General features: G+C 42.7%; 1 protein-coding gene across 3 annotated transcripts in view; it reads left to right on the top strand.

The window, feature by feature from the left end:
- Positions 1-509: 509 nt before the first annotated feature.
- The window catches only part of ANKRD50 (ankyrin repeat domain containing 50), a 45,524-nt gene continuing 23,310 nt past the window's right edge, over positions 510-22,723 (top strand). The window contains exons 1-2 of one of the 3 annotated variants that reach the window (XM_079990508.1): positions 510-2,266; positions 3,649-3,759. In XM_079990508.1, coding sequence (XP_079846634.1) covers positions 1,788-2,266; positions 3,649-3,759 — 590 coding nt within the window. In that variant the 5' untranslated portion in view covers positions 510-1,787. Of the gene's footprint in view, positions 2,267-2,289; positions 3,760-22,723 lie in introns of those variants that run through there. The other 2 variants (XM_079990506.1, XM_079990507.1) reach the window with 2 other exon arrangements.

The raw sequence follows: 22,723 nt of genomic DNA, 5'->3' as shown, positions 1-22,723 counted from the left end.
ACTCCCGTGCAGCGATGCAGGGTGGGGGCTGAAGCGATCGGAGTGGCGGGCGGGGATCTTTGTGCCGTGGGGCGCTGCTGCGTGCGTGTCCCCTCCGTTGCGGTGGGGTGGGCGAGGGAGGGAGGGAGGGCGTGTGTCTCTCTGGAGCGGAGGATCTGGGAAGCGAGCAGGCGGGCCAAGCGCTCGCTGGCTCGAGTGAGTCCGCTTTTCCTTGTTTCCCATTCTTTCCCCCTAAGCTTAAAGACTTCACGGCTCTGCAACCGGGGAGGCTTCCCTAGGAAAGGGATCGTTGCATCCTGCTAAATCTTCTCCTCTCTTTCGGCTATCGGCTGAAACAGGAAGCCCAGCCGTGCGGGACGCCCGGGGGGGGGGTCGGGGGAGAGACAAAGCCGAGGACAAATGCAACGAGCGCGTCGCTGGCTGCTGGATCCAACCGCGGGGAGCCGAGCCGATGACAGCGGCAGCACGCTGCCCAGCAACAATGCCGGGGGACTTTTGGGATGGAGGGGGGCGGGGAGAGAGAGAGAGAGAGAAGACGGTAAGTGGAAACGTGGCTCCTGTCTTGCTCCTGATGCTCCAGAGCCCTGAACAAAGGCGGCTGTGAAAAAGCTGGAGGGCGGCAGGATCAGTAGGCATAATAGGAAGCAGGTACAAGGGAGCTTCAGATGACCAAGTTTTTTTTTGGGGGGGGGGGAGAAGGAGATAGGAGGGTCCTTGGATGAATATCAGTTTTCAGAATTGGATAGGGGGCTCTTTTGTGGCTTCAAGGTCACCTATCTTGCTCAAAAAGGGCACAAATGTGAATCTAGCCAGTGCTAGTAGGGCATTGTTGGGGTTTTTGTGCTGTTTTTGCTCCTCCGACACTAAAAAAAGCAGGACGTAGTGTGCATAAAGTGAATTCTTTCTTAGGTTCTTATTTTTGTGCCCTAATAAGCAACTGGCTTTAGTTGATTTACTTAAGAGTGGAATACCCTGGTGCATGTCAGCTAACAAGTGTTTGTGGTGCTTAATTTCAGGTCTGGGCAGAAATGGGAGTGTTTTGACATCTGCAGTTGAGACACCTGGAGTGTGAGAGTAGACCATGAGACTGCAAAGAAAGCACTTGCTGAATGTCTCCTTCTGCGCAAGAAGTTTGAGTGTTTCCATCTCACTGGAGACACGGTGCGTCATAATTTGAAGGGCTTTCTTGGACCACAGAAGCTTGCACAGACTCCAGTGAACCACTTCTCGATATACAAGGCAGATCCGTACATTTTCAGTAAACATTCACGGAACAGAAAAGAAGCCTTTTTTTGACAAGTGGGCGGCGTTTTGAAGGGGGTTATAAAAGCCACATATTTTGGAATGACTGGAAACCTAGAGAGGCACAGAGAACATGCAGGAACCGTGCGTGTTAGCAACTCAGCTTTTTTAGATGTATCATCTGTATTAGAGGGAAATGCAGCACTATAAGCTGCAGCTGTAGCCATGGCATTGCATGACCTTTTAAGCCATATGAGAAGTATTTCTGAGCCTTGGCATCAAACGTAGCTTTATTTCTAAATCGGATGATCGGCAATACACCATGTGCTAATCAGGAGAGCATTTGGATGGAAAGATGCCTCTTCGGCTTTGCAAAGATGCTACTGACCATTATGTGAGGGGATGAAAGGTTCGCGGATTGCATTGCCCAGTGACCAAGCTCCATGCTGCGCACTTGTCGACTTGGATTTAAGGACCTGCCTTGAGTGCAACTTTTAAAGATGTGCTGTTGTTTCTGACCTGTCCCAGAGAAGAAAGTCTGTAAAATGGCTCAGACTAGCTTGCTGCAGGGGAAACAGTTTTATTGTAGAGAGTGGGTTTTTCACAAGCTTCAGCACTGCCTGCAGGAAAAGACGAGCTGCAGCAACAGCACTGCCAACAAACCATCCGTTGTGCTGAACTCTGGGACTAATACTTGCGTCGTCCCTGGCAAGGGAGCTGCCTGGGGAGTGTTGCTGGTAGGAGGGCCGGGTAGTGGCAAAACAGCCCTCTGTACTGAATTACTGTGGCCCAGCTCACCTGCCAGTCTGCAAAGGGGTTTACATCACCAAGCCCTGGCTTTCCACTTCTGCAGGGCTCAGGACTCGGACACTCTCTGTGTGGGAGGCTTTATCAGAGGGTTAGTGGCCCAAATCTGTCGCAGTGGACTGATTCAGGGATTCGAGGACAAACTGAGAGATCCTGCTGTTCAAAGTCTCTTGCAGCCTGGGGAGTGCGAGAGAAACCCAGCTGAAGCATTTAAAAGGTAAATCAAACAAAAAAACACCCACTCTGTATCTGCTTCCTTCATATCTCCTGATCAGATAAAAACACAGCCCGCCATAAAAACAGGTAAAACCTATCTCTCACATGGTATTGTCTCCCTGCATGAATTGTTCCAATGGCCCGTATGGAAAATACCCATTTATAGCAGATGCTGCCAGACAAGATACACTTGGAAACACATTCCAGGTTGGCATCTTCCAAAGATTGCATAGTAATTGGAAACAGAGGCTTTAGAAGGGGCAGGAGGAGGGGAATAAAGTGGAAGAGGTTTTTTCTTTTTCATATAACAAAAAGGAAACTGATTCCATGGTTGTATTGACAAGAGGCCCTGATTTTAAAGACACAGGTTTTCTTGCTGGTGTTGTGAACTACTTCTGACTTGGAACTTTTGGAGAAGTCTAGAAACAAGCGTATCAGAAACAAAACAAAATGTGTGAGGCTGTGGTTATTGAGGGATTTAATCAATTTAGTTTCATCTTGGTGATGCCATAAATTACTTCCAACTATAACTTGATGCCTCTAAAAAGATTAGCCTTTATGCAACATGGGAAATCCTATATTGGTTAGCATAAAAAAAGATTGAGCTCCTTTTTTTTTTTTTTTGTCCTTTACTATGATACCTTCCAGGTCTTGTACCTGGGAAACAATACTTGAACTAGGATTTTGAAGGAGGTTGAAGGGCTGACATGAGAGTTTAACAAGGGTTTCATTTCCCCATGTGTGAAGCCTTTCCTTGTGTCTAAAACCTGAAATCATTCCTTTGGGAATACAGGAAGAGAAATCTGCAGGGGAGATAAGACAGGAGAAGCAATGCCTTGGGAATGTGTGAAAAGAATAAATGCTGCTCATGAACTTGCCAAGCTCATCTAATTAGAGTTAATTTAGTATACTGTCTGTTAAATAAGCAAGACTGACCTAATAGGGCTTTTTTTAGGGGTTAGTTTCTCAAGAGTATTTTATGAAAGCTGAAGGTTTCATTGATTTTTTTAAAAAGTTCCAGCGGCTGTCCAGTTACACTTATTCAGTTAAACTGTTTCTATGAAATAGGTGGCTATGTAAATAACACCACAAAGAAATGCATTCTTGATTTGAGGCCCAGCACTCATAATTTCATAAAAGCTGTTTTAATAGTGGGTGGATGCAAGTCATTATTCACCAAGTGGCACCTTAGCATGGTATGTATCGAATGTCTAAAATGTCACTCTGATGAAAGAGAACTTTACTTTGTATCAACACCTGATCAGAAATCCAGGAAAAGTAGTATCCTCCTTACTGCAGGTAGTGTTACTGATGGTTGGTTTACAAAGGTGGTATAAGCCAATGGTCGCAAACATGGTACTCTCCAGATGTTTTCTATTATAGCTGCCATCAGCTCCAGCCAGCATGGCCAGTGTTGAGAGATGATGGGAGATGTGTGCCAGCAGCATTGGAGAGCACCATGTTGGCTGGTATTGCTGTCACTGAGTTACTGTGGTAAGAGGTTCCCTTCTGTGGCTTGTGGGTAATCATCTAACTCAGGGTAGTCCAACTTTTCATACCAACTGGGTCACCTTGGACTACAATTCCCACCACTCCTGACTATTGGTCATGCTACCTGGAGTTGTCATCCAAAACATCTGTTTGGCAAAGGCTGGTATAAACAAATGTGGTAATTTTCCAGTGTTCACATGCTGCATTGGAAGTTACTAATGGCGTTAAAAGCCTGTTACCTTTGTCTGCATTTTCAGGCTTCTTGAGGGATCCTAATTTAGTGCTATAAAAAAGAACACTTCACTTGAATAGGAAAGGCCAAGGGGAATACTAGCATCCACTGTTAAAATGGAGGCAAAAGGGTATATTACCATAGTTAGTATTTTAAGACACTGATAGGAGGTAGTTCAGTAGACTGAGGGGGTGGAATATAAAGGTAAATCAAACTCTTCCCCCATCTCTCCCATTTTATACTATTCTCAGTAATTGTTTATATTGGTTCTATGTCATATCCAGCCTCAGCCTTACACTTAGAAATCTCTTAGGTGGTTGATTCCAGTGGTTTCATGTGAGTTGCTCAGATTGGGCTATTAATGGTTTCCCACCTGTAATTATCCACCTGTAGTCTCCAGAAAACTGGATCAGTTTTGGATGGGGTGAGGGGCAGTATCACATTTGGGTGGAAACATCTGCCAAGTTGTTGGGAGCTGTACCACAGAAATAGAGAGAACCGCTGTGCAGAGTCGCCAGGGAGCAGCTGGCTCCAACTCTCCTGTTTACCTTCTTAGTCCTCCTCCTAGTTCCTCCTGTTCAAGTGCCTGCTATCTCGCATTCCTATGTCTAGAAGTATCTTCCACTCTTCATCTATCTGCTAGGCATTTTCCGTCTGTAACCCTTTTCTGAACCATTGTAGAATCACATTACTGTTCTTTAACAGTTCTCTTGGAAAGTGACTTGCTATTTATGTTTATGCAGCACCTAGCACACTGGTGCTAAATGAATGTCAAACAACAGCAGTACATTCTTCTGGTCTGTTGCTTTGGTTAAATTGAATTAGAAGTGGAACCTTGTCCATTCTGCAAAGGAATTATGCAAGTTTTCAACTCTGCTCTTTAATATTTGGATAAAACAACTGCAAGCCAGGGTGGGATGAAAGTAGCAGTCATTGCAGCAGCTTAATAGCATTGGTAAGTAATGATGAGGAAGCTAATTTGAGAGCAACTATGCCTAATAAAACATGAGATGGAGGTTATCATTGTTTAAAACCCTGGAATTTCAAGGGCTACAGTCTCTCTAAAAGCTAAGAGAAGTATCTGTTGGCTGCAACTATTACTCAAGTATAAGTGCTATAACTGCATTTTTAAATACCTGTAAACAAAGCTGCAGCTTGAAGCTCTGTTGTTGGAATGCCTGTAAAAGTTCTTTCGGGGAGGGGGGGAAAGCACATACTAAAAATGAAGATTTGAATCTGGTTACATTGAAAACAAGAATAGTATGTGTTTTGCACAGACTTGTTAGAAACCTGAAACTCGTGTGCTTTAAAGTCTAAATATGAATAATGTCACAAACAGCATTCGTTAGGAGATCTCAAAGTATGGAAGTATATGAAGGAGGCAATGGATGTTTGCGCCATAATGGGGACTGACTGTCAAATGTTTTACAATAGTTGACTTTGATAGCCCAACTCTCTGGGCTGGTTTTCAGCCATGTGGAAAGACAGGATTTACTGCAGCTTTCTTGATAAGAGACATAACTTTGGACTCTTTTGAGAGAAAGTTCTAGGGATTTTGTTGTGGCTCTTAACAGTACTTGTGCATGACAGTGCTAATGTTCATAAGCATCTCTTAATCATATGGAGAGACTTCATACCTGAATGTTTGGAGATCCTGTTTGATAGGTCTAATTCACCTAGCGTAAGACTTCCAGCTGTTTTGTTGTGTGTGGAGGACCCCCACATGATCATGTATCAAAAGCAGGCCTTGTACTGTGGAGAATAAACTGTGTTTACATGAGTTCAGTGTCTTTTCTCACTTTTTTTTTAAAAAAATGGTGGAAATCATTGAAAGCCATTCTGCCTTTTGAGAAAATATTGTAGCCTCAACTCTTAACTTGTAGATCTCTCTCTCTTTTTTTAAAAAAAGAAACTGCTATTAAACTAGGATGTAAAGACGTTTCTTTTGAAATGGACACCAGTGTTAGGCCCACAGGCAGAATGAATAAGGCTACATGCAGATGCAGGATTGAGCCTGTGTATTGCTAATTGAAGTTATTTGAAAGGATACGCACTACTTTAAATACTGTATGTGCTTAGGACATTTGGAGAGACTGTATGCATAATAATACTGTAAAGACTCTCCTCCTGCAAGAGAGGGGAGTGGTTGTGGTCGGGAGCCGGACTCCGCCTCAACCAGGGAGCGTTAGCCCCCTGCCTCCCACTCACCTGGCTGGTGCCCACGCCCACGGGCAGGCACCCAACCCAGGTGCCTTCGAGGGGGCGTGTACAGCAGCCTAAATTGCTGCGGCACCAGCCTTCCGGCCTCACTTTTTGTCATCCCATCGCAAGTCAGCTTAGTTTCTGAACCTGTTTAGGGCCAGCTGGAAAAGGTGGGTAGTTAAGTATCATGACTGTTGTGGAACAACTGAGGTGCAATTTGCCTGGAAAAAAACAAACACTCTTGGAAGGAACCCAAAAGACTTGTGCTGTCCTCAAGAGATGCTTGTGCATTATAAATGAATTTACCCACAGCTGTGACAGAATGCTTCATTTGCACACCTAATACCTTCATAAATATACTTCTGAAATGTGCTTTGTGTTCTCAGTGGCCTTTAACATATAGACAACATATGCCAAATATATGATATGGGTCTTAAGGTGAGCGAATAGTCTAGGCTTTGCTTTTCTGGTCATCGGCTGCAGAGGTGCACTTGAGCCTGAAAAGCAATGAACTTGGGGACAAGAAGAGCGTCTTTTGCCTTGACACTGCACACAAACAGCATCTTCTATCCCTTGTGCACATAAAGAAAGCAAAGTATTTTTATTTTATTTTTTCATTTTACCTGCAATATTTGCCTCAAGCTGCTGCTGGTGGTTGTGGAAAATGAGTGTCCCAACTCCTGTTGTGGTACATTAAAAGGTAAAGGTAAAGGTACCCCTGCCCGTACGGGCCAGTCTTGACAGACTCTGGGGTTGTGCGCCCATCTCACTTAAGAGGCCAGGGGCCAGCGCTGTCCGGAGACACTTCCGGGTCACGTGGCCAGCGTGACATCGCTGCTCTGGCGAGCCAGAGCCGCACACGGAAACACCGTTTACCTTCCCGCCGGTAAGCGGTCCCTATTTATCTACTTGCACCCGGAGGTGCTTTCGAACTGCTAGGTTGGCAGGTGCTGGGACCGAGCAGCGGGAGCGCACCCCGCCGCAGGGATTCGAACCGCCGACCTTTCGATCGGCAAGTCCTAGGCGCTGAGGCTTTAACCTTTAGCGCCACCTGCGTCAATTCACCTTTCCTGCAGATCTACTTCTGCAGTCCAGATTGCAATATATATCCTGAGGGTGGGAGTGTGTATATTTTATGTATACCACATAGGTATTATTATTATTAAGGGGTTTATAGATTTTTCTAAACAGTGTTGAAGAAACGTGCTGACAGGGTGGATCTCCAGATTTGTACAGGTGAGCTAATCCACCTGCTGCATGTGAAGGAGGAAACACAAGCTCCCTTGGACAATCTTGACTCAAGAAAAACATTATTGTGTATCTTAAAACATTTAAGGACTGTACTCCTGAAGTTTGAGTAGAAGCTGTCCCTGGACTCATGCCAAAGAAAAATGTGGCTTGGTGCATCTCTCTGCTCTGAAACACATCAAGCTTGGTGGCACAAGCCATGGAATGCTATAGCTCAAAGGTAGCAAATGTGGTATTCTGCATATGTTTTGAACTACAATTCCCATAATCGATGTTCACTGGGGCTGAGGGGAGTTGGGAGCCCAGAAATATGTGGAGGGTGAATCGCAGAATTCTGCCACATGTATACAAGTTACGCATCTGGCTGTAATTGTGCCTATGCGTTATACCAGTAACTCTACAAATGTTATCATATCAAAAGCCTTATACGGATTCACTTTTGGTGTAAAGCAGGCAAATCCTTTGGTAATCATACTGACTTTGTTCATGGTACAAAAGAGAAATGTCTGTTACATTCTGGAGGTATATGCAAGGGGAGAGGTAACAGAAAGGGGAGGAAATGCTGTCTGGAACTTCTTGTCTATTATCTGCTTCCTCTCCATCTGTAGCAGAGAAGGGAGCTACCTCTCTAGCAAAGGTATCTGATGAAAGTCCAGGCAAATAATTGCCTGTTTGCAGTGCACAGAGGTTTTATTTGCATGAAACATCTCATGTTGTCCTTTCCCAGTCTTTGTTTTGTGTGTTTCCCTTTGCCTCCCTTTCAAGCCTCTAAGCTTCAAAGGCCATGAAAATTAAATTTTAATAGACTTGAACACATCTGCAAAAGTGCATCAGATTGTACCATCCCTAACAGCTGTTCATATGAGTTTCCAGAAAATGCAAGCCTCTTCAAGCAGGTACACATCTGAGAAAATTAGGCATGCCATGCACCCTACTCCTATGCATGTTTCTTTGGGACCATTTTAGTGGCAGTTGCTCTCAAGATTGTAATTCAAGATGGTTGGAGCAAGAGTTTATAACTAGCAGTTTAGCCATAAGGTGAATCCTGTTGATTGAATGGAACTTGCAAGTAAATTATTTTTAGGATTGCAAACATAAGTTCTTAAGGGCAATAAGAAGAGTCCGCTGGTTCAGATCAAAGGACCATCTAGTGCAGCATCCTGTTCTCACAGTGGCCAACTAGATGCCCGTAGGAAACCTGCAAACAGTACCTGAGCACAAGAACATTCCTCCACCCCTCCCCAGCGGTTTCCAGGAGATTTCACCCCTCACATATCCAAGAATCTCCTGACGAGTCTGCTGATTCTCCAGAGAGGAGGAACAGTGTTCTGCCTTCTACTTATTCAGCTCCAGACCAAGTCAGTCAGTCAGTCAGTCAGTCAGTCAGTCAGTGTGTCGGAGAGAGAGAGAGACTGAGTGTCAGAGATCGTGTGTAGAGATAAGGTTGCTGCTAAGAGCAGCTGCAGACACTCAGTGCAGCATTCATTTATGCTTAGACCTATTTAGCTCTGTATATTGTTTTGCATATATACAAAAACAATTTAAAAACACACATCATACCTTTACCATAATCTATCTTTCATTCCCTTGTTTCATTGACCTCCTCTCACCTCCCTCCTTGTATTCCACTTCTATACGTTATCTCAGCAAATCCTTTATCTTAAAATATTTTTAATCTTATTCCCCATTAAATCTAATATACCTATTTACACTTAACCTCTTAAAACATTTCCACTAAGGCCAAAAAAAAAAAAAAAATCCATTCCAAGATTTTTCTATCCCTCATTAAATTTTACAAAATTTCCCTATATAGACTTTAAATTTTCCAATCTTCTTCACCGTCTCCTCTTCCTGGTCTTGGCCTCTGCCAATCCTTTCCGTCAATTCCATATAGTCCATCAACCTGGAGATCTTAACTCTTCTCCACATCCCTTCTGCCAAGAGAGCAGATCTCGGGGAAGCTCCGACCCAACAGCACTTTTATTCCATCTCGACAGGTCAACCAGATTTCCATGGTTAAAACTAGGATCCATAAAATATTTCAAATCTTGTTTCAAGGTTTCTCCAAATCCAAAGGCCCCCAAAGCTCCAATCCCCTCCTGACCCAAATCCATGTCCCAAATGTCAATTGATCCCTGCATAAGGGGATCTCTCCAACCTTCCCCCTCCAGTCCAGGCCAGGCTCCAATCCTCAAAATCTGACCTCTTCCAGTTTCAACCACAAAGGGCCCCGACCTGTAACCCTCAACCTGCCTCTGTGAGGTTAAGGCTCCCCCTTGTATTACTTTAAGTTTGACAACAGCAACTTTCTCCTTCTCCTTTTCAACGATTTGCCCTGTTGGAATAGATTCCTGTGCCAGATCCTGAGTTATTTCTGTGTTGGTATTCACTTTTAGTCCCGAAATGTCAATTTTAGTAGCCATAGCATCTATCTTCTTGTGAAGCTGTTTCAGCAAATGATCTATCCTGCAAAATGCAGACACTATTATCTCATCTGCCGACGTTTTAGTCCAAGGTCAGTCTCTAGTTCTCACAATTCTTATCATACAGCTGGATTCCTCAGCTCAACTCTTGTAACAGTTTCAGCTCAACTCTTGTAACAGTTTCAAAAACTCCCTCTAGAGGGGAGCAATCTCCACTTGTATCAATCCTTTCCGACACAATTCCAAAAGTAAAATAGTTTCAGTTTTCAGTTACTTTTTCAATTGCTTTTTCTTCCTTTTAAAACGCAGAAGCGGACAGTGAAAGCAATATATTTCTCTTATTAACTGACTGTTTTTCGCTGTCAATGAACTCTTCCAAACGTCAATCTGCTGGCAGCCCGTTCCCAGGAGTTCAGAGCAGTGATAATTTAGTTTTTATCACTCTCTCCTGCAGGATGCACAGTCCACAATTTCCCCCCTCTTCCCCTGCTTCCAAGGGAGGTTTAATGGTTTCAATCGATGGAAATTTAATCCTTTACATGAGGCTTCATAAGACCTTAGCTTGCAACCTCTTTGCTTCAGTCTATTTACAAAAAGGGAAGACGGACTTCCTGTTTTGAACCTTCCCCGCTCGTTGCCAAATTAAGGTATTTAAAAATCCAATTTTCCGTTCTACTCACGGGTTGTTGTTTAAAGTCCAATTGTCCACAGGAAAAAAGTCAGCGCTCTCCGACAATAGCAATGCGGCTTCACTCCGTGAAAGAAGCAGTCGATTCAAAGCACCGCGCCACTCACTCCACGTTGCTCCGGATCCCCAAAACAGGGTTTTCCGCGAGTAGGGGAGGCGCGAATGGTGCCAGCCGAATCCCAAGTTCACGGGCTTCTTCCGCCTGTGATTTCTATGGGTCTCCGCCTTCGCCGTTGTGGTTCAGACCCTACTTTTCACGGAGCAAGTTCCTCCCGATCAGAGGAGCTCCGCCATTGCTGGAGGCGCCAACCCCGAAGGCCTCCTATCCTTATCATTAGTTGGTACTTGAGTCCTGCAATCTCCCTTTCTTTTCAAGAGCAGCTTGATGTGGAGTACAATGGGCTACTCATGGACTAAGCCTTGAGATAAAATACAACCTTGAAGCCAGCACAATATCTGTTGAAAACAAGGGGTTAAATAGTTGGACAGTATGCCTTATTGTATGGATTTAAATATATATGGTAGAGAATTTGTGTGGCCATTGGTCTCTCTGGGCTTTATACAATTTGTGCATCACTGGAAAAACCTGGAGCTCCTGCTGCCTGTGGTATGTTTGTGGGTGACCTGCTCAGGTATCAGACCAGCATTTGCTTGGTAGGAATAGAGTTGAATAGGAAACTTTTGATATGAACAAATTGATCAAAATACATCTGCACACTGTGGTCCAGATTAAAACATAAAAGTTGATTTGCCATAACAGCAGGTGCTGTTAATGTCTTTACAGTCCTCTATGTACCTGTGCAATTTTTTTTATTATCCCTCGACCTGGTGATCTCAATATATATGTTGCTGACAGTTTTTGATTGTCTTGTGATTTAAGCATTGTGGCCAAAGTTTTAGCTAAATAGTTATTGCAAAGGTTTTGCCTTGTGTAGGTGATGGAAGGGACTGAGTGGTAGTTAGTTCTAAACTGCTTTAAAAAGGTAAAGGACCCCTGACAGTTAAGTCCAGTTGCAGATGACTCTGGGGTTGCAGTGCTCATCTCGCTTTATTGACTGAGAGAGCCGGCGTTTCTCTGCAGACAGAATGACTAAGCTGCTTCTGGCGAACCAGAGCAGTGCACGGAAACACCGTTTACCTTCCTGCCAGAGCGGTACCTATTTATCTACTTGCACTTTGACGTGCTTTTGAACTGCTAGGTTGGCAGGAGCAGGGACCAGGCAACGGGAGCTCACCCCGTCATGGGGATTTGAACTGCCGACCTTCTGATTGGCAAGCCCTAGATGGCTAATTTCATGACTCACTTTACCAATGCTTACATGACTACCTGGTTGAAGGTGGGGCTGCAGCTAAATCCTCTATGGCAGTGCTAATGTATCTCTAGTTTCTAGCAGGAAGAAGTATAATGATGATGATACACTGGAGCAAGTTTAATGCTCCAGTGTATCGGCAGTAGCTATAACAACGGGAAAAGAAGAGAGAAACAATGGAGTTGTGGGCACAGTGAGGAAGAATCAGAAGTGGCCAGGTCAGTCTAGATCTCCTTCTCCTTTGGCATAGTTGCACCTCTCCTCTCCATCATAACAGTGCTAAAGAATTGGCTGCGGTATATAGTCCTAGAAGTCAGTGGTAACTCGGGATTTCTGTTCCATTCTGTCTCTGTCACAATCAGTGCTGTTTCCATTCTCCTGCAATTTGATTTCTGCCAAATACAAAGTTACTCATTTCATTGTCTGCTATTTTATGTCATTTTCAAATTTAAGACAATTAATGATGTGATTATTTCCACACCGCTCATTTCATTGCAACCTGCCACACAATGGCTGCCATAGATGACATCAGGTGTAGGGTGATTGGGTTTGGCTTGTGAGGATTTGCCTCTTGGGCCAAATTAGGATTCCTGTTGGGTCTAGTTTGGTCTGGAGGTTCTCCAGTCTTGATAAAACAGGCTTGTAAGGCTTTTGTAAGGATAACTGAGAAAATATACGTTGGCACTGAACACCTGAATGTGCTATAGAGATGCTATATATTAATGCTCTCTGTATAATACCTGGCTAGAGCTGGTTAGAGAGACCAGTATGACAGAAAGCAATATAACCTCGGAGAGAGGTTTACTGTTTTAATTGGAAATGGCTTGCAAATATATTGGCTCCAGAAAACACAAGTACCGCCATCCTGGTATATACCTGGACCATATAGAAAATCAGTGATGTGGGAAGCAGAAGGAAGCTTGTACTGACAAAGCAGGCCTTGTCTGTCACAAAGCAGTTACTTGGCTTTCGCAAAGATTTCAAGTGTTCTTTTTTAAGAGATCAAGCATTGCAATGCTAATCTTGTAGTAGCTTGACATTCAATCAGTGAATGACTTTGTGCTTTCAGGTATGGGCAGTTTATGGCATGAACAGTTTGACAGTAACAGCCACTTAAGTTTCCATCCTGCTGTGTGTGTGTGTGTGTGTGAGAGAGAGAGAGAGAGAGAGAGAGAGAGAGAGAGAGAATTATAAGTGAGTACACACACAAGTGGGGGGACGCAGGTGGCGCTGTGGGTTAAAGCCTCAGCGCCTAGGACTTGCCGATCGAAAGGTCGGCGGTTCGAATCCCTGCGGCGGGGTGCGCTCCCGCTGCTCGGTCCCAGCGCCTGCCAACCTAGCAGTTCGAAAGCACCTCCGGGTGCAAGTAGATAAATAGGGACCGCTTACCAGCGGGAAGGTAAACGGCGTTTCCGTGTGCGGCTCTGGCTTGCTAGAGCAGCGATGTCACGCTGGCCACGTGACCCGGAAGTGTCTCCGGACAGCGCTGGCCCCTGGCCTCTTAAGTGAGATGGGCGCACAACCCCAGAGTCTGTCAAGACTGGCCCGTATGGGCAGGGGTACCTTTACCTTTACCTTTACACACACAAGTATTTTGCCATAGTCCATTCCAGAGCTAGGTGTGGTATGACAGGATTGGAGGTAGGAGATTTTGTGAGGGTGGGAAAGAAGAAAATGTTATGCTTGCCTGCTGGCTCAATCATGTGGTAATAGAGTTAGTAGTGAGGTTCCTCATGCAGCATTCCTGAGTGATACAGTGTTGGGCAGAGTAGTTTTATGTCTCCCTGCTGTATAGGAGAGTGCTGAGAGTGAATTCCCAATTTTTCTTCTGTTCCCCATTTGAGAATCTTCCCCCTAGAGTGTAAATTGTTCTATTGAACCAATGCATTTGGGTTGGAGAAAGTGCTTTCTCCTCTATCCTCGCCTTCTTATTAATCGCTCCCAAAGGACCATTTATGTTGCAAAGAGGGCACACCCATATTGGGATTGATCTTGAAGAACGGAGAAGAGTGGGTCAGCAAATAGGCTCCAACCCTAATTCTCTCCCCTCCCATCAGGCCTCAGGTTGAAGGGAAGCGAGTGTCATCCCTTGGAACTAATGGTCATTTAACCCACCGAGGGCTTGTATATTTCCTATTTCATCTTATGTCTACCCACCCGCCTCCTGTCTTTGTTGATGGAGGTGATTGTTTTTGTCACTCTCAGACTTCTTAACTGTTCCTTACGTCATTCTTTTCCTGTAGGAGGACTTGGTTGTTGTTTTTGCTTTTCTAAGAAAAACAAAAAACAAAACACCCAGAACCAGAAAGGAAATGCATACCTGGCAAAGCTCCAAGGTATACAGAGCGCTCTCTGCCTTGTCTCTGTCCCAGTTTGACTTCGGCTCCGCTTCTGATCAACACAAAGTTTACTATTAGAGGGAATGAATATGATTAAAATAAAGTTTTTTTTTTTTTATAATAATTTTTATTAATTTTCCACACAAATAGTAAAGAACAATATAAAACAGTACAACTTCAAGCTCATCAGTTCATACCCTTCTTTCTTTGACTTCCCCATACCTCCCCATCCCTGCATCCTTGTTTAATGGTTCTTTAGCAACCCTTAGGTCCATTGTCCTAATTCCCTTTCATAAAAAGAAATTCTTAAATTTTCTGTTTACTGCTGCAATTCTTTACTTCTTACCCCCTGACATCTTAACACTCCTCAATTTTACAATTATTTTTAAGATATATTTTGAATTTCTTCCAGTCCTCTTCCATTGTCTCTTTCCCCTGGTCCCGGATTCTGCCCGTCATCTCGGCCAGTCCCATAAAGTCAATCACCTTTGTTTGCCATTCTTCCAGAGTAGGTAGTTCTTGCGTCTTCCAATACTTTGCCAGTAGAATTCTTGCTGCTGTAGTGGCATACATAAAGAAAATCCTGTCCTTCCTTGACACCACTTGGCCCACCATGCCCAAGAGGAAAGCCTCTGGTTTCTTAGGAAAAGTCCACTTAAGGACCTTCTTAATTTCATTATAGATCATTTCCCAGAAAGCTTTAACCTTTGGGCAGGTCCACCAAAGGTGGTAGAAAGTGCCTTCAGTCTCATTACATTTCCAACACTTATTATTAGGCAAATGATATATTTTTGCAAGCTTGACTGGGGTCATGTACCACCGGTAGATCATTTTCATAATATTTTCTTTTAAGGCATTACATGCAGTAAATTTAATACCGGTGGTCCATAACTGTTCCCAGTCAGCAAACATAATATCATGACCGATATCTTGTGCCCATTTAATCATAGCTGATTTCACCATTTCATCCTGTGTATTCCATTTTAACAGCAAGTTATACATTTTTGATAAGTTCTTAGTATTGGGTTCCAACAATTCTGTTTCTAGTTTTGACTTCTCTTTCTGAAATCCTATTTTCCTGTCCTGTTTAAACGTCTCATTTATCTGATGGTAATGCAACCAGTCTCGAACCTTAGGCTTTAGTTTCTCATAACTCTGAAGTTTCACCCTTTCACCATCGTATTCTAAAATCTCATGATATTTTGGCCATTTAGAATCTGATTAAAATAAAGTTTGGAAATTATTTGTCGAGAATGTAACAAGGATGTTGGCCAGTTGCTTGTTTTATTCTTGCTCATGCTTTAATGGTTGGGGCACATGTGATTTGTTTTTGTTTTTGTTTTAAATTTATAGTATCTCCTTTGCATAAGCGATAGCATTCTTACTCGCGGCTAGATTTCCTTGCTTTAAATATGCTGCACTAGATCTGAGGCAATAGCCTAATTCTTTTAGGATGACTTTTGCTATTTCAAAATAATTGAAAGATGTTGGTGGGGGGGGGAGGGATAACTCACTGGAAGAAATCCCAGTAGAGAAGCCTGAGGCGTTAAGAGGAGTGGGAGGATGTTGGCTTTCCTACCAGGATACGCTTTCTGTCTTGTTGAACAATCGTTCTAGAGAAATGAGATGCTATTACTCTGTCACTGGGTTTCTGAAGCATTACCAGCATGCTCACACAAAAAGGCTGTTTTTAAGCAAATGTTTCCCTTGTTTCAACTCTTTGTGCTTCATATTTGCTGGATATTTGTGGGAATGAGCAGAGAATAGTCCACTCCGTTTGATTGGGAGAGCAGTTCAGGAGATGAGTGAGACTTAGATTAATGCAAAATCTACGTAGTTTACCACAGAAATGTGCTGCACAGTGGAGGGAGAATATAGCCATTCTGGCTAGTAGCCCTTGAGAGTCTTATCCTTTGTGAATTTGCCTAACTCTTTTAAAGCCATCCTGGTTCGTGGCTATTACTACATCTTAAGGAAACAAATTCCATAGTTTAACTAGGCACCATTCAGAACCAGCTTTGGTTCTGATAAACTGACATGAGCCACCCAGGATTAAGCGACAGTTTTCTGAGTGCTGGGAATTGGGCTTACTATATTTTCCCTTGCTGAGAAAAGCTGTCTTTCTTAATGGAAGTAGACTGTAGACAGATGAACATGAAGCAACGCAATCTCTGCAGGTTTGTCTGGGTGATTTGTATCCAGGTTAAAGTTAATCCCAACCTTGCCTGACTAGACATGTCCCTTTCTCAGGGATCTCCGTTATAGGTGCCCATTAGAGACCAAAATTAAGCAGATGGTAGCCTTGGGGTATTGTTACCTAACATCACCAGGAAATATATCTCTGCACCAAACAAGGTATGCAAACTGTACAGAGTCTATACCTAATGCTTTTTCCCTTTCTTCATGCCAATGCAGATGTGAACACAGAATAGGATGGGTATGTCATCAAACTGTGCACCAGCTGTTCTAAATCCTGGAAGAACTAACCTTTCACCAGCCATTGAACAGTGAATGAAGAGCTGCAGACTCCATGCCAGCCCCCCCAAAACCAGTGCCCCAGTTGCCCTGGGATTGCAGAAGCAAGGGGTTGGGGATCTTTTGTCCTCTGCCACCAGCCAGACAAACTAGGTCTCCTTCGGACAGCTGAAAATAATGCCAATTTATTTCGTGTCTGGCAACTTAGTGTATTCTGACCAGACTAAGCCTCCTGATGTATATTGTGCTCTAGGAGACTTAGTTTGGTCAGAATCTAGTACACACTTCCAGAATTAACACAAACACATAACTTCTTGTAAATGAGCCACCATAGCTGCTAGGGGGCCCTGAAAATTTGTGTCCCGGTCTTTGTAGAGTCGGCTACCCTTGTGCTATCTGAAACCAATAGGGCACATTGATTGCCAGATGTGATTTTTTTTTCAGTTTTCCTACCCCACTACCTAGGTTGTAAGCCACTTTGAAGATCATTTGATCAAAAGGCATGGATGTATAAATAGAATCATGATTATCAACCTTGTTCTGACCTGTTTGCCATTCCTGCTATTGCACTTTTCATCCTTGCCTTTCAATTCAGCTACACGTTTCTGTTCCTAATTCATCAGTGCATTTATTGGCTTTTGCAAATGAGCCAGCCTCACCCTTTGGAGATCCTAGTTGTACCAAGTGACAATTTTCTTTCATTTTTCTAGGTTGCAACATTTCCCCACTAAACTACGTGGTCTGTACATTTGGCACAAGGAATAACTTGAACAAGTAGGAGTGAACTAGATTACTTCATAATCCACACTTTAACAAGAATTCTGTTGTTTTGAAGCAACAAAGTAAATAACCAAGCATTAAGCATTCACAATTTACATATGTTTTAGATTGCAGTTTTTTGTTGACTCTTTATGACTCCCATGTCAGTAATGGGCTTTTTTGTCCCTATTGTGTTTATTCATGAGCAAATTGTGTGTTGCTTGCCAGTAGTCACTTACCCCAGACCTCAAGTGACCCATTGCTGAGTTGGGATTTGAGCCCTTGCCATCCACGGCCAGCACTGTATCCAGCTGGACACAACTGCTTTCAGTATGACTTAATGTCATGAGAATTCACCCCTCCCCAACATCCATTGCTTGGATAGATATAAACAGTTTAAAACGCAGTGCAGAGAAAATTGAACAATCTTTCTTTCAATTCATTTTGGTGTTCTTAACTTGCTTTGTCTGTCATTTTTACTAAATCTCCAAGCCCAGACTTCTGGGACTTTCAAGAACTTTTTGCATTAAATCACTAGTAGGACTTTTGGGGGAAATTGCCATATAAAATATGCGGTGGTGGTAGCACAGGTGGAACAGTGCTATTTAAAAGCCTTCCTTTTCCTCTTGCAATCATGGTATATCTAAGAGGCTGAAGACATAAATTGTGGAATAGATTTTGTTAACAGCGTTAGTGTGATTTATGCCTCAGCTTTTGGTGCTGAGGTGAGTCACTTTGTGACAACCCACTACTTCAAAGGAGATGAGAAAGGAATCGGAGGAGGAAGGATGGATGGCAGAAAGAAGCAACTTGTCCAGGGGCAAAGTTGGAAGGCTGAAATGTACTTGCACATAATTTTTGAAACCTGCAGAATGTTAAGAAATTAACTTTAGAAAAGCAAAAATGACTACAGCAAAATACAGTCGTGGCAAACATACAGTGAACATAGGTTAATTTTGCTGTGTTCCCGTTGTTGTTGTTGTTGTTGAAGCACCTCAAAAGACGGAAAACCCTTTCGTCTAGCGAGTTTTTCGTCTTGCGAGGCATTCGTCTTGCGGGGCACCACTGTACCAGAAGTTAAGGGAAAGAGGTAGAAAATTGATTATCAGGGTATAGAAGGGATTGTGGGAATGTAGTTGTTTTCTTTGAAATCACTGAGTGTCCTTAAAAACTGACACCAAGGGTGGGAACTTGTGATTCTACAGATGTTGTTGGACTCTGAATTCCCCTCAGCTCTGCTGGTGCAGAGTTTTACTCTAAGTTTTTGTTACTGGTTCTATTATGTATGAGTCAGTTCAAAAAGTGAATCTTTTTTACATAGTGCTCTCTCTCTCTCCTTTCTAACGGACTCGTTAGGAGAGATGGAACAAACCACCATACATGGTCGTGCTACAAACTGCTTTAGTTATAAATCAAGATGGTGTAGAGAAGGAATTCTGCTTGATTTAGCGTATGTTATGACCTAGAGAACTAGCTTGTGAGGAGAAGAGAACAAATAAGGGGGAAAGCTTGATTTTACAGAGCATGTTACCAAAAATAGAGAGGCACTACCTTTGCTGTAATTTTACCATTTTAAGTGCATGTCAAAATAGTCTGTTTCTGTATTAATACTGACTGTTACAGTATAGATTGCAGCCATTTAATAAACCTGGAGGACATGAGCTTAACATATTAATGATCTGTAAAATGATGAAACAAAGATATCTATGTCTAAAGCAGATTGTGGCTAAAGCAGATTTATATAAGGATTCAGTGACAGTGAAAGAGGAGACACTGAAATTTCATAATTATGGTTGCTGTGTTGGTGTCCAAGTGTAAGCTATAAGATGATACAGTGATCCATTTGAACTCATTGCTTGGCTGGATTAACTAAGGGAATTGAAAAAGGAAGATGAAAGTCAGTACAGATAAATGCGGGGTGTTACATGGTGGTATGTGTGAGACCTTCCCTTTGCAACCTTTAAAGTGCTAAATTCGTCGTTACCATTCAGAGCACTTCTGCTGTCAAAAAGACTATGAAGAAGGTCAGCGATTATGGAAAGATGAACTACAGTGCACTCTGCTTGCCTGCTCATAAATTATAATGCAACTAGAAAAGGCAGGCTAACAGTGCAATCCTGTGCACATCTACTTAGGATTAAGTCCTGCTGAATTCAGTGGGACTTGCTCCCAGATAATAATGTTTTCAATTTCACCCCCAAAAGGCCAAGCACACGTGACCATAGGATATCAGACCCTGATCTTATTTGATTCACCTGGGGAAACCCAGCCAGATGGGCGGGGTATAAATAATATATTATTATTATTATTATTTGGTGTGTTTTTGGTAGAAAGATTTCCACCAAGAATATTAACACCTACCACACAGGTTTATGATCACTTACTTTGAGCAAAGTTGCATTTTCTTGAACAGATAGGTAGAGTAATCCATTTGGAGTTTAGTAATGCAGTATAGTGCAAGGTGAATGAAGAACAACAAAGTGAAGATGGGGAAATACTACATGGTAAAATCCCTTTGTAAACCACTTTGAGGTTTGTCGGTTTGTTTGTTGCAATCAAGAAGTGTATGAAATAGATAAGGAGATAAATAAACGATCAAGTAGGAATTAGTGTCCTTCCTTCAAGTATTAGAGAATAAGTCCCACTGGATTCAACAGAACTTCAGCAGACAAAGTTAGCGTTGCAGCCATAGTCCTTAAACCTGTTTTGTTCATTCTTTTCTCTGGTAACTTTAGGAAGGAAAGTGGGGGGTTGCCAGTGAAGTAGCTAACTTAAATGGACATTGAGGAATTATGTAGGATGCATGAAGATGAATAAAAGAAATGGAATGCAATCTAGTAGCACCCAGTGTTGTGTCATATGCTTTGGGGGCTAAAGCATATTTTGTATCAGTGGAAAAATGAGAGAGGATCTAGGGATCCTGGTGCATTTCAGGGTTACTGAACCAGCAGTTTTGTGTGGCTGTAAAGGAGACGAGGAAAATTCTTGAATATTAGGTAGGGATGTTTTTTTGCAGGGAAAAGGAAGTTCTGATATCATCGTAGATGGCACTGGTTCCTTTTGAAAGCTACAACCAGTTCTTGTCATCTGTGTTAAAAAGGATGCATTCACAGTCTGCTAATTCCGAAGAATGACTACAAAGTCTTGCACTGAACTATCCAGACATTGTGCAGTTCCTCTGTGGTTTTACACTTCCCCTCAAGTACTTAGATCAATGAAAGTTATGTTAAATTTATTAAGGTGAAAGTTGAAATATATGGAGGAAGTGGGGAGAGGTACCAGTGGCTTTACTGGAGGAAAAATAAAATAAAATGCAGTATTGTTACTTTAAACTTCTTATAAAGAATTATTGTGTCCTTTGAGGAAGCCTTTGTGAGTAGAAGTCTCTACTCTTCCATTGTCTGTAGCTTCCTTTTCATATCTATCCAGGGAAATCCTTTGATTGCTGCAGAAGTGCATCCTCTTTTTATCGCATTAAATTCTTTTCAGATTTGTCAAGCCTCTTCCTTGTTTGTATGATACAGATTCAGGAAAGGAAATGAGAAATCCAGAGGCAACTGTAAATCTTGTAAGTCCGAACATTCAGCGGATAACTCTGGCAAGATACTTCTCTTAGCGCTGAAATGAATTGGCAATTCAGGTGAATTCAGAAGCTGTATAGAATTGGTGCAGTTGAGCAGTTCGAAAATGGCACCAAATGTCACAAAAGGAGAAGTGCTGCTGGAAAAGTGTATTGAGATTTCCTGTGGGTGATCTTCATTTATTTCTTAATTTATATCATTATTGATATCCTGCCTTTTGCCCTGACAGGAACCCAAAGCAACTTACAGCTAAAATAGAAACATAGAGGGGAAAGCTTTCATTTAAAAAACAACATTTAAACGTGTATACACACACAAACATATAGATCACTACAATAAAAACAAGACAGAACTAGCCCTTTCAAGTCAACAAGGAGGGAGCCAATCTAATTCTCTAGGAAGGGAGCAGCCAAACTCTGGGAGCAGCCACTGAGTAGGCCCTGTCCTGCGTCTCTACCAAACATGCCTTTGAGGGTGGTGGGACCAAGATAAAGAGGCTCCCCTGAATATCTCAGAGCCCAGACAGGTTCATATGAGGGAATATAGTCTTCCGGATTTATAGACCTATTTTGGTGAGATGAGGCTGAAATTATATCCAAATAATCAATGAACACATAAACCAATTTGTGCTGTTTCTTAGGAACTGAATGTGTCGTCCAATTTTGATGCCTGCATGGCTAACCCGATTTACATAAGATAAAGAAAATCATGTGTAAAATATGTAGTACAGAGACCTTCGGGTGTTTCTGGACCCCACTGCCATCACCTCTCACTGTTTGCCATACCGACTAGGGCAGCCAAAATTCAGAAGGCCACAGATTCCCATTTCTTGGTGTAGCAGTGCAGGTTTTTACCACTTGCAGGAGTGTTGGCAAAGGTTGCAGGAGACATTTTTGAAAAGCACTCTCCTGGAAGAGTTGGCGCTGATCATCCCAAAATGAGCCATTCTAGGGAAATGTGTTTAGTGTGAGCTTCCAAGATGAAAGGCATTTGCTGCTGCCATGAACATTTTATCACAAATTACTACACAAGTGTGAATGTAGTGGGAAGGAGGGGAGAATAAAATAAAAGTCATGGCTTGGTTGCATCTCCCAACCAAAGCCACATGACTGGCTGGTGTTTGATGGTGTTCTGTGGAGACCTTTTTCCTACATGGCATGGATAGCGGATTCCCACAGATGCAAAAGTTGGAAAAGTTTAGTGCTGTGGATTTGAAAGGAAGGCTCTTTGTGACATATTTTTAAAGAGCGTCTGATTAACATGAAGAGCCTTTCTCATAAAGGTGTTTTTGCTATTGAAGGGAGGAGTGAAGGGTAGGAGTGATTAGGTAAGGTAAATATCTAGGGAAAGAGTAGAAACAAGCGAATAAAGGGGTTAACAGCACAGTTGCACATCTGAATTTGGAAGTAAAGCCAGTGTTATGTGGAGATGCAGAAGTTTCAGATGCTCCCAGCGCTTTGTTCCACTCATTGTCACTCTGAAGATTGATTTCTCACTCAAAACATATAATTAGGTTTGATGGCATATTGTTTACATCTTATTTTACAGAGCTCATGATTATTTTCAAACGGTCTTCAAGATGACTGCTAACCTTCTCTAGAGATAATGAAACATTTGGCTGGCGTGAGAAGGGGGTGAATTGCTGCAGTTCATTCTGCTTTGAAACCAAGATGGCATTTTTGAAAATAAAGGGATTATTTTCTAGTCAAG

This window comes from Podarcis cretensis, assembly GCF_951804945.1.
Source record: "Podarcis cretensis genome assembly, chromosome: 9".
Lineage (NCBI taxonomy): Eukaryota > Metazoa > Chordata > Lepidosauria > Squamata > Lacertidae > Podarcis > Podarcis cretensis.
The sequence above is the reverse complement of the archived record's forward strand: the minus strand, read 5'-3'. Positions and strand labels throughout refer to the sequence as shown.